The 11,495-nt window shown below is 46.9% G+C and overlaps 1 protein-coding gene across 1 annotated transcript; it reads right to left on the bottom strand.

Annotated features, from left to right (window-relative positions):
• Window positions 1-1,371: 1,371 nt before the first annotated feature.
• On the bottom strand, window positions 1,372-8,411 carry LOC144125460 (phospholipid scramblase 2-like). Its single transcript, XM_077658839.1, has 7 exons — window positions 8,264-8,411; window positions 8,028-8,135; window positions 7,864-7,941; window positions 5,236-5,375; window positions 4,048-4,218; window positions 3,275-3,433; window positions 1,372-1,531 (listed from the first exon to the last, which is right to left on the bottom strand). Exons 1-7 carry the CDS (start codon window positions 8,277-8,279, stop codon window positions 1,502-1,504), a joined length of 702 nt encoding a protein of 233 aa, XP_077514965.1. The 5' UTR covers window positions 8,280-8,411; the 3' UTR covers window positions 1,372-1,501.
• Window positions 8,412-11,495: the final 3,084 nt, after the last annotated feature.

Below are 11,495 nucleotides of genomic sequence, written 5' to 3'. Positions count from 1 at the left end.
GAACGTTACATTTCAACGCGCCACGCTGGCTCGTAAACATGCACGCAAGGTAGCTATGACATCACTTAGGCAATGCACCAATCTTAGTATTATTATGCAGTCACCGGAACGCTACATGTCTGCGCCCCGTGCTGACTGGTAAACATAGTCACACGAGCTATTACGTCAATGCATCTCTTCATCGCAAATATGCTCCATGCTAATTGTGAACATGCTGTCCTGCTACAGCTGCGGCCACCTAATCCCCCAACACTTCTTAATCTAGCCGCACATCCCAGCCGCAGGGATACCAGAATTTTAAAAAATTGCCCATTTTTCGACCGTTTCAATCTCTACCATGGTTTATAGAATAACTTTTGGTTAGTACTCTTCGGTGGATTTCAGAAAAAAATTCGGGACAGTAGAAAACAAGTCAGACGAGCGTTTACTTACACTTTTGAAAAACTTGAATTTCTGGTCATTGTTTGTGATTTGCACATGACAGTTGTATCTTACCAGCTCTCACGTATTGGACAGAAACTTGGCGGCTATCGAAGAGAGTTGAAATAAATTTTAGAAGGCGCAGCGAGGCTGTGGGAGGGAAAATGATAGGTGTAATGTTAAGAGACGGGAAGAGAGCAGAGTGGGTCAAGGGAAAAGGCGAGCTGAAATTCTAGCTGAAATTACGACGAATTGGAATCGGCCGGCCATGTAATTTCAAGGGAAGGTGACCGATCATCTTTCAAGGTAAGGAAGCGATCCAGAGAGAACGGAAGCGTAGCTGGACGCGGAAGAGACAAGTGGGCGGATGAGATTTTAAAGCTTGCACTAATAAGGTGGCCGCAGCTTACGCGGGACAGGATTAAATGGAAGTATATAGGACAGGCCCCTTGGTGGTGGTGGCGGTGGTGGTGGCGGCGGCGGCGGAGGCGGAGGCAGAGGCGGCGGCGGTGAGAAGAAAAAATTTAGCAACTGGGATCTGTTGGCTTCACCCGAAACATTTCTGCACAGCTTCACCAGTCAGCTGAAACGTGCGAAAATATTTTTATTCCGTACAATCCTACAGCCTTTCGTGATATTTGCGTCTATGCCATTTTCGTCAAGCTTGAGTACAATGTAAGCACACTTGAGCACAGTTATGCAAAGTAGGCTCCCTGCCGCTGTCTTTGTGACTAATGCGCATTAGTAACTGAGAGTGCACAGATCTAATGCACAACTACGAACCTTCACGACACACGTAAAATCAGCACCGTACACACACATCACAGGCGTGGTGCTTAGTTGAACACACGCCAACAGCCGTTCACAGCAAGCCGTGAGGATAATGCAACATTCCTTTCAAGGCTTATATCCGCAGCTTGAGAGGATATTAAAATGAATGAACAGGCATGATCAGCAGATAGCTGTTACATTAAATGATTCTGCTCTCTTAATACATAACTACAATAAAATAAGACCCGTCGCGAATGCGCCGTTCCGTTCGAAGAACAACTGCTCCATGTCTGGAACCTCGCTTTTCCCTCTAACACGTTGTCTCGAAGAACATGAAGTCCTGAAAGAGATCAGAAAAAAGTAAACATGTAATCCTAGTGCATCAAAAGTTAATGTTTTTAACCAGTAGTCATCTTCCACACATTACCAAGCAGAATCAGCGTTTCGTTTTATTTTATAAAATAACTTCTAATGAGTGCATTGAATCACGATTTCGGTCTGAGCCAGTCGGTTCATTGCTATAAACAGAGTAATCTAGTATGAAGGAGCGAGGACAGCAAAGAGAACACACAGCACAGTCAGCGCCCGTCCCATGTTTTGTATTTTTCGCGCACACGTCCTTTCGCGCTGAAATATTATGTTGAGTGCAGCATGCAGTTGAGAATAAAAGATGCGACAAAAAATCAATGAAATATCAAACAAAAATGCGCCATTTTTAATAGTTGAGTGCAAAGCTCGCGTAAATATGTAGCATTAAGGATGCGTTCATTAGCTGGAAGCTTTCATTTTCCCCAAACACTAAAGCACTTAAGTGCAGTCTCGGAATTCAAACAAAGCGAAGTATTTGTGCTTGCAAGCCGACGCAGACGTTCGTAAATGACTAATCAAGTGTCTTAAGTACAGGGAAAAAAATACGAAGTAATTTGGTTACTTTATCAAGCGCATGAGAGCTATTACAAAGAGACTGGATATGGAGCCAAACGTGTGGATCTCCACTAGATAATTACCGTGGCATGCTCATGTAACCACAGGTGATGTCCCAATACGATCTCAAAAATAAAACAGTCACCTGCATTGAAGGCTTCAGGAGCCGTTCCAGCTACTTCCAGGAGTGAGTGATTCTGGTAAATATTTCACAAATCTGCGCATAGTTTAAATTAGATCCTTCAGCCATTGACTCCAAGGACATGTGTTTCATCATTCTTTACTTTAGCCGCCAGTGAGATCAGTGCTAAAAGAAAACCACTAAGGCAAGTGGAAAACTAGACGAGCGTGTTTACGGTTCAGCGTTGTTACGGTTTACGTTACAAGGCACCATCTGGCCAGGCATAGCATTTTTACTTTTATTAAGAATGTCCGAAATTGCCCGTGTATCATATAAGTCCGCCGGCAATGACGATGACGCAAAAACATCTATTCAATGCTGAAATGCACCGCAGTATTCCGCTTCATGCGTTAATGACACAATACTAGTCTACTATAATTATACACAGTAACATTACGTCAATTACGTCTCTTTTGTGTCCCTTATGGCGAGTGCTGCGTTTTTGCCTACTTTCCCTACTAAAGGCCCAAAATTATCCAGTCATTGAGGCTAATAAAACAACGCTATTTTATCCCCCAGCGAACGCGTAGCTCCAGTCATTCCAAAGAACATTCTCCTTGCGTAGACAACAAGCAAAGCATTTAGGAAAAACTGCCGGCGTCCTTATTACCAACGGACACTTACGATGAGTATCAACTTCGTGCGCCGCAAGATGGCATTGCTCGTGTATCGAAACCTGGAGACATAGCCTGTCAAGTACTCGAAGCAGCATGAACACGCTATAAACACATGCTACAAAACTGCACGCAACTAGGTATTTAAAGAATGCTTTCGGATCTACAAACAAGCTGACGTAATGCGCTCATAGGTACATATCCCTTGCTACTCAGCTTACAAATTTGATAATGGGTTTTTAACCAAGTATGGATGTCCCTGAATGCACACCCTTATTTCAGGAGCGGCAGTCGTAGAGAAGTTAACTGTGCTACTGGTGCCCTGTGGCACGTGAGCACGATGAGCACGGTGCACGATACGCACGATGAGCATGGTGCATGCGAGCAACGCCGCCTTCACGTGCACGTCCAAGTCGAGGGGAAAGGTGAGGTTGAAAGTGTCGGCGTCCAAGTAGAGGTTCCGTCCATTACCAGGCAGCTGCCTCGTGATCATGCCGATCAGGATGCCTCCCAGCGTCCGCACCTGGATGAATATAGAGAAAGCGGAAAGTGGGCTTAGGAATGCTCTCAGCCCTACATACCCTGGCCATGCCCGTTTCCTCTTCTCGACTTCAGCTAGGATATCATTAACTGGCGTTTGTTCTCTGATCCACTCTTCCTGTCTCCTCAACGTTACAACGATTATCTTCCTTACCACAGCTCTCTGGGTTGTGCTCTGACCTTTTCTTTTTGGCGCCAGCTAATCTTGAGATGGAGCACACAGCCTGAATGTTATCGTATTTTCTTTCTTTTCCTTTCTATTCGCTTGCAGTCACTGAGCCGATATTCTAGCTTACGGATTATTTTCTCGTTCCATCATTTCGCCCGTTTATAATTGTTTTGCTTTGCCTTAGATACCAGAGCCAGTAAAGGGCATTGCTTGACTGGCTGCCAGCCGTTACGTCAAAGGTGTCATCTGCCGATGATAGGGATTGAAAGAACGATTCTGAATAGTAATCGTGGAAAAAGACAACCCGTGCCTGCCATAGCTAGCCTACTCCTTTTTTGTAGTTCCAATCTTGCGGTCACTGCGGACCGCTGCAATCGAATGGAGGAGTCCCTTCGGAGTCCACAACCAGAGAGGAATGAATCTTTTGCCTCGAATTTGGTCTCCAGGCAGTAGAAGAACGTCTGCGTGCAGAACGGCCCAGCGACGGATATCATGGGATTACACTGGCGATCGTAGACCGTGTACGAAGGGAAGAAGGGCGACCAGTCCTGGTAGAGGTAGGCTATGGTCACCGTGGGTGGCGCCTGCACTTCGATGTACTGCGAATCGACAAGATGCAAGGCACTGCCGTCAGGTGTCTCGACGCGGAGACCACGCGCGTGCGAGCGTGTGCGAAAATTAGTTTGTCGCAAAGTGAAGTCTGGCTCCTATATACGTACCGGCAGCCAACAACCTCAGCCACATGAAGCCCTGAGCATACGCCTGCCATAGCAAACGCACAGCGCCTATTGCATCGGCTAGCGTCCTACCAACTCACGGCCGGTAGGGCACAATCAGTTCTGGCTTGGGGGTAGTTCGTTCACGTGCTTATATGTATCTCGAAGCAAAGCGCGAGAAAAGACAGGACGAAGGACAGGCCATAAGTGTGGCTTTCGTTCGTCATGCTCTTCAAGATCTAAGGATTGCATGATCCCAGCACACGCCCTAAACAGGTCGCGGACGCCATTCACCTCCACCTCTTTCAGCATTTTTTCTTTCCTTTCCATCTCCATCATCCCTTCCTTCACTACATGGTTCAGATGTGTATCCAGAAAGAGGCAGTTCCCGACCCTTTTCGTTTTTGATAACCCTTCCTCCCCCACTGCACGGTGCGGCTAAGATGCCCACCGATATTCAGGAGGCAGTCACTACGACTTTCATTTCCTCTAAACCAAATTCAAAGGACTCATTTGACAGAGGATAGGGGATACAGGAGACACAGGAGATACAGGGGTATCTAGTCGTTGTAGCAGCCATCGTCCCCGCTTCGGCGCAGATGGCTACGGCGCACGTCTGTTTGTCCTCTCCCCTCTTGATTCTTCAAACTTTCTTCTATACATAGCAGACAACGATAGTGGACCGTTTGGTGTCAATCGACAGAGCCAAGAGCTTCTCTTTGCTTCCTTCGTGCAGCGACTTGCACGCACTAACACACACACGGTAAACTTTGAAACACAGTTCCTCTTTTTAATAATTATGTTATATATGTTCCTTTCGGCTAGCGTTTAGCTGACCAAAGCAAACAGCATATAATGTTGCGCACGTCTTCATTGTGTCGTACTGCCGGCGTAACTCACCTGTAGGCAGCAGAAACAACAGCAGAAATCGCTCCTCAGTGGCCGAATAAAACGCATCACCTCAACGTTGCGGTAGTCCATCACTTTCATTTCAAAACAGCGGCGCGTGCAGCACAGCCATCGCTTGCAGCAACCGCTGTCTGAAAAAAAAAATAGAACCAGAAAATCAGTTAGGATATTCGGCGGTAAGCAGCCACTTGTATGCACTGCATGTGTACAAACAACGGGACAAGGGCGCACGCTAAGAAAATGTGGCGCGGAATTATAAACTTGAAAAATTGGATATCGATAGTATAAACGCCTAGCTTCAAGGTTCTTTTTAGTTAGCCAAGGATGATTTCAGTGCTTTCCAGTATTGGTAAAAATGGCAACAAAATCAAGCAGGGCGTGGCCTTGCAGCGCGCAGTTAAAGCAGGCGTCTCTCGGCATGGTACTCCGAAGAGCAGTTTCACAGCTCATAGACGGACCCAAAGCTTGGAAGAAGATTGCACTAGACGAACTGGTGCTATTGATGGCTCTCGCACCACATTGATTACCTGCAAATTCTTGTTTAAAGTCATAGAGGTCCTTAAGGGCTCCATTAGCGCATCATTAATTTTTGTTCCGCAAAATTGTTCAGATTTTTCTCCGAAACCTTCTGCACCCGCTTTTTGCACGCAGTAGGTGAACAGGGCTTCGAGTGGCGGCTATGTGAAAGGCAGTCGCAACGCCACGGTAAATGTACAGCCTTGGTCAAAGTTCTTCGGGCCACGTGGTTTGCTTTTCAGTCAAGCTTTTTGGGGCACGCGTGAGGATTAAAATGCCTTAAGATCTCTCTGAGGTGGCCGAGGGTCACAGTGGCTCCTATCCGGCAGTATGTCACCAGTGGCTCAGCCAGACCTACGCTTCACCTGTGCCGCCACTATGCAGCACCTGCCTCAGAGACTGATGTGCGGACATGCCCTGAAACTTCAGCTGTGCGCGCCCCGGTTCTCCTTGAGATTATGCTGTGTCCGCTTCTGGTTGTGGCTTGTGGGCAATGCTTACTCTCTCAGTTTATGTATGTACTGGCAAATAACTGCGTTGCGTGTCTACCTCTATTTCTTTTTGTTTTAACAGCCCCCCCCCCCTTTTTTTATTTTCCATTCATTTGCATCCCCATTTTAAACAAATTTGTGTGCCATGTAGCGTACTCTAAGCAAAAAAAAAATGGTGGTCAATTAGGCGTCGTTAGGCCAAATACTAATTAGGTGCGCTAGCACTTCTGCTTTCACTTTAGTTTCAGTTCGAGGCTCTTTTCAAGATCAAGCAGGCCTCAAACAAAGATCGACGAAATTGGACTTAAGCTCCTCCTTAAGGGCATTATGACGCGTTATAGTTAATGGTATAATGCCCATATATGCAGAGCTAGTCATTCTCCAATTTACGTTCATAGATCGTTGGAAGGCCTCATGCCCTCCTGGCGAAGTAGTGCAGCGGTTAAGCGATACGCCACTGTCCTGCGATGGCAGGTGCTGCCACCGGTGGCGTTCGTAAGACCGAAGTTGCTCTTCGCGAGCAATCTCAAGGTCACGGCCGGAGAGAGGCTTCGGACAGACAAACATCGGTGAAATCTGAGATTGGGGGTTCTAGAGTTGCGCATGGAGAAGTCTCAAAGGGTTAAAGCGAGGGTCCTCATATTCGCGATTACCTGGCTGAAAAGCAAGCTACGTATGTAGCCTGAAAAGTTTTCACCAAATGTGCGCCGATGCTGTCACGTAGTCCAACAGGGTGCATGGATATTTTGTGCGCCGAGGTTAACCTAGCGGAAAACGAGATCTGGGTGTGGGTTACGCTTGAGTGCATGCTAAACTCCACGCAGTTTTATGCTGAAGTGTTTCCTAAGCTGAAGTGTTTCCTGTCCATCCGGAACTGCCCAATATTACTTGCGACTTTATGGAAATAGGTCAGCAGTTTCGCGACAGTACTCATTTTGCATCATACTGCGGTTGTCACACGCCTATACCATACTGGGTGAACTGGATGCGTCCGTAATGGAACTGCTGAACAACGTTGCCAGACAAGTGGAATCGGAGGCATATATACTGCTTCATTGATGCGGATGAAGACGCGCAGAATTACGCTAAGTATACGTTCGTCAACTACACAGCGCTTTGATTTTATTTAACAGTATATACCTCACAGAAGTCTGCAGTTTCGTTACAACGTATTTATACATATTTATCCTTTCCTGTGCGCTTGAATATTGTTCCAAGAATTCCACACTTCCAGCAATCAAAGCGAATGCAAATGGTCAGTCCGCCAAACTTGATTTTTTTTTTTTTTGGGGGGGGGGGGGGGGGAATAAAATACCTCCTTATAACTGCCCACTCAGTCCCCCTGTCTTCAATAGCCAATGTCGCGGAGAAAGTACATAACATTCATATGCAACAAATAACTATACTAGCTTCGCTTGACCAACACGCGAGCAATCGCCTTCACATCGCATCGGACAATATCTTTGTTTTTTTCCTAAACACCACAACCATAGTTCAAAGAATCTATATTCAGTGGCAACATAAGTGGTACCGATGACCATGTTACTAGCCCGCGCGTTCAACTTGGTGAACCGCATCAACACTTCGAATCGTATACTGTCTGCTGTCTCACCTTCGGCGAACAAGTACACGAACTGTCCTAATACGTTCTTGGCGACGTACTTGTTGCATTTTTCGTAGCCGACGAAGCCTGAAAAGATAACACCAGAGTTATTTTAAAGAAGTGTCTTGTTTTTCCAAGCAGAAAAAAAGTAACCAGCAATAAAGGTGACCAACTCTGGAAAATGTCGCTTTGCTGTTGAACTACCAGCTGGTCAACGGTCGTTAAGTATTCGAGGCCGGGGGGACATATCGAAGGAGCCGATGGTGTCAGGGGTTGTTCAGCTGCAGAGGAAAAAAGAACGCCAATAGGCAGCGTCCGTATACCGGCAAAAAAAGATGCGAACTTGTTTCGAACATCCCATGAGCCTGCGCTCACGCGACATACAATCAGTAGAGGCTGGGGTACTCACTGATGACCACCGACATGTCGGCGACAATCCTGTTGGCGTGGCCGGGCCACGCCCGCGTCACCAGACGTGATTTTGTGGTCCCTTAGCCAGCTCAGCTTCAGCGGCCAGTCCAGGATCATGCTGTCGCCTCGAGCCTGTGGTCGCCTCGTCTTCTTCGCCTTCGACGTCTCTCGCCGGAAAATCTTTGCCATCTTCTTCCATCGGAACTGGCGTAGTATATCCTCCTTTCATCAGACACCATCATGCTGAGTAACCGACGAAAAGCTCCAGCTCTGCTTTCGGAGTTGCAATGATTTTGTGACCTCTGAAATAAGCCGTCGGGATATATCTCAGCTTTTGACGCACATTACATCCACTGTGCCAACAATGGTCCATTCATTGCAATGAGTCTTCGTTGTTTATGTTGACCTAATAACAAATGGCACATATCCACACTCGGCCAGGAATCGGGAGGCATAGAAGGCCAAACAGTTGGAGATTTTGGGGGAGAAAAAAAATCATAAGAGAAAGCACAGAAAAACAAAGAAGTCAGATAAAAACGATACCGGGAGAGCAACACCTCGGGGTCCCATTACAGGCAGGGGGAAGACTCAAATCAGTAAAGATAGAAAGGGTAGTATTGTAAAATTTAGCAGGGCAGTTGATGGTTCCAAAAAGAAATTTCTAACGGCGGCAAGAATAACCTTGTGGCTGTACCAAGTATGGTCGCGCCAAATGATTGCACGAGAGGACTGCTCAAGCTAAGGCCAAGCTGCTGCAAGGGCCCCTCTAACAACTTTCTTCATAAAGATTAGAAGCGGCAGTAAAACGGCCAGAAACGGTCTATGGATTCGAGTTCACGGATCAGCGCTGATCTCATGTCCGCTGGCGTCGGTGCCAGCTTGAGTAGGGGCAAATGAGCCAAAATATAGCTACAGTTTGTGGCCGGGTCAACAGCGTGACGAGTGACGGAAGGCTGCCGCTTAAGGGTCCCAGATAAAAGAAGCATCTTCCTGGTAAGAATGTAAGGGAGTTCTGTTAGTGTGCGAGGTGTGGCGGCGCATTGTTGAACGAAGCGGCAGAAATGTGAAAAAAGGTTGGCAAAACTCCGAGTGTCCTTCGTTGCTTAGGAAATGGGAAGTCGATGGCGGCGCAGATCTTACCGCGTTCCAGTCGTAATCCAGCGGCATTGCCGAGTTTCGCAACGACTAGCTTGGTGAAGCAGAATTGACAATTAGCGGATGTGAGAATGACACAAAATGTCAACAATAGATGTAACTAAGTCGCTTGACGCCTGTGGAAAATTCAGGCGAGAAGACCACAACATCGTCGACGTAGCATTGACAAGTGCCCAACTTGGAGCACCGAAGGAAAGAGCCCACATACGCTCAAAATTGGCCGGAGAATCAAGGGCCAAAACGAAGCGACATTAAAAATGAAAGAGGCCATCAGGTGCGGCATATGCGTTATTTTCACGGTCCATGACATCTACAGAGATCTGCCAATAACGGCAGCTGTGATCGATATATGAAATTGTGTGACAAGAATATTTTAAGACTTATTCTTGCAGGAAGAAGCAGAACAGGCGCTTACCTTTAAAAATAGCAATAACTAGAAAAACCGCCGGCAAGCTCAGTTAAAAAAAGAGTACGTTTCGGCTCTCAGTACGGGGACCTTGTTCAGGATGAACAAAAACTCCACATAACGTAAAGACATCCTGAGTATGACCTCAGGATGTCCGCGTCAGGATGTTCAGACGTCCTCAGGATGTCTCCAACTGGTCCTTAAGCAGTACAACTAGGATCCATTTGTCCATCCGCTGCGCATACTCAGGATGTCTTGAGGGTCATATTTAGGTACCTTTTCAGTACTATCAAGCTTTTTCTTTTTTGTGGCGATGGCTACATTACGGTAGCATTTCGAGCCTTCGGCGTGGCGGCGCCGCCACGCTGTCACGTGATTGGTCACGTGGTGTGGAGCAGCTGCCGGCGGCGCGGTGCCGTGGCTGATCACGTGGTTGATCAGGTGACCAAGTTCCACGCGGCCAGCTGTAGCTATCGCGTCACTCCAGGCTTAACCAGAGCTAAATCACCGCCATTTTTTTTCATGGGAGTGCCATATGCAAAGCTATATAAGAGAAGGTAACCGGAATAAGCAAAAAGAAGAGCCACAGCACTGGTGTACAATGGGCCACAGAGAGCTACAGCTCTATGGAGTTGAATTCTACTGCCTGAATGGAAATGATGCGCAGCCCAAACACCTAAACAGTACAACCCAATAAGAAGCAAGCGATATATAAGAACAAGTTTGGTTTATGCGGGTTTAATTAAAAGTCCCAAATTAAGCGACTCAGGCTATGAGGGACGCCGTAGTGAAGGGTTCCGGAAATTTCGACCACCTGGGGTTCCTTAACGTGCACTGACGTCCTACTGTACACGGGCCTCTAGAATTTCGCCTCCATCGAAATTCGACCGCGCTGACCCCGCGTCTTTCAAGTCAGCAGCAGAGCGCCATAACCACTGAGCCACCGCGGCGGCACATAAGAACAAGTGTGAGAGCAACAGTATCTTAAGATATATCTTCAAGGCATCTAATTTTTGGGGTCACAAGGGTTTCATTCATTAAATCACTACTGTAAGCACATATCATTTAATAAACCTGCAGTTTTCAATTAATGAGAGCCCAAAGCGAGAGATAAAGCTGGTTTGATCTGTTTGGTTCCACAGTATTATCCTGCGATAGGACGGTTATAGGATATTTGACATCGTGTATCTGTGCTGCACTCTCCCGATCCACTCTGCAGCAATCAGTGTTACACACCGTATCCCATCTCCCCTGTCCCCCACCCACCATCTGTCAACCCCCACCCTCTATTCTACCTGAAAGATGAGAGGGGGATTTCCTTCTCTCAAATTTTCAACCTGCAACTTGTAGTCTCCCCTCTTTCCACTTCACCATGTACCTGACAAACGAGGCTTCGGACGGATGGGCTCGTACTGATTCACTGTACACACCACGATTTCTGCGGGCTCCACGATATGGCTCCAGCCATCGCCACCTCACTGCACAGCTCAAGCATGCACATAGCAAACCGAAGACAATATCCAAATCAGGTCATGCTGTGCTTACTTGTTGCTTACTTGTATACTGCATGTTTTGTAAGCTCCTCTTGAAATACATGCAGTATATTTAGATATATATTGCAGTTGACTGCAGTGAATCATGAAAATTAGGCCATTACACACTGCCCCTT

The sequence above is a fragment of the Amblyomma americanum genome, chromosome 3, assembly GCF_052857255.1.
Source record: "Amblyomma americanum isolate KBUSLIRL-KWMA chromosome 3, ASM5285725v1, whole genome shotgun sequence".
Lineage (NCBI taxonomy): Eukaryota > Metazoa > Arthropoda > Arachnida > Ixodida > Ixodidae > Amblyomma > Amblyomma americanum.
This window is presented reverse-complemented; position numbering and strand designations above follow the sequence as displayed.

Excerpts from the sequence above, each read along its gene's own strand:
- LOC144125460 (XM_077658839.1), bottom strand. Across the intron at positions 5,376-7,863 it reads CGTGTACTTGTTCGCCGAAG|ACAGCGGTTGCTGCAAGCGA; the intron begins GTGAGACAGCAG and ends TTTTTTTTTCAG. Across the intron at positions 3,434-4,047 it reads GCCTGGAGACCAAATTCGAG|GTGCGGACGCTGGGAGGCAT; the intron begins GCAAAAGATTCA and ends ATATTCATCCAG.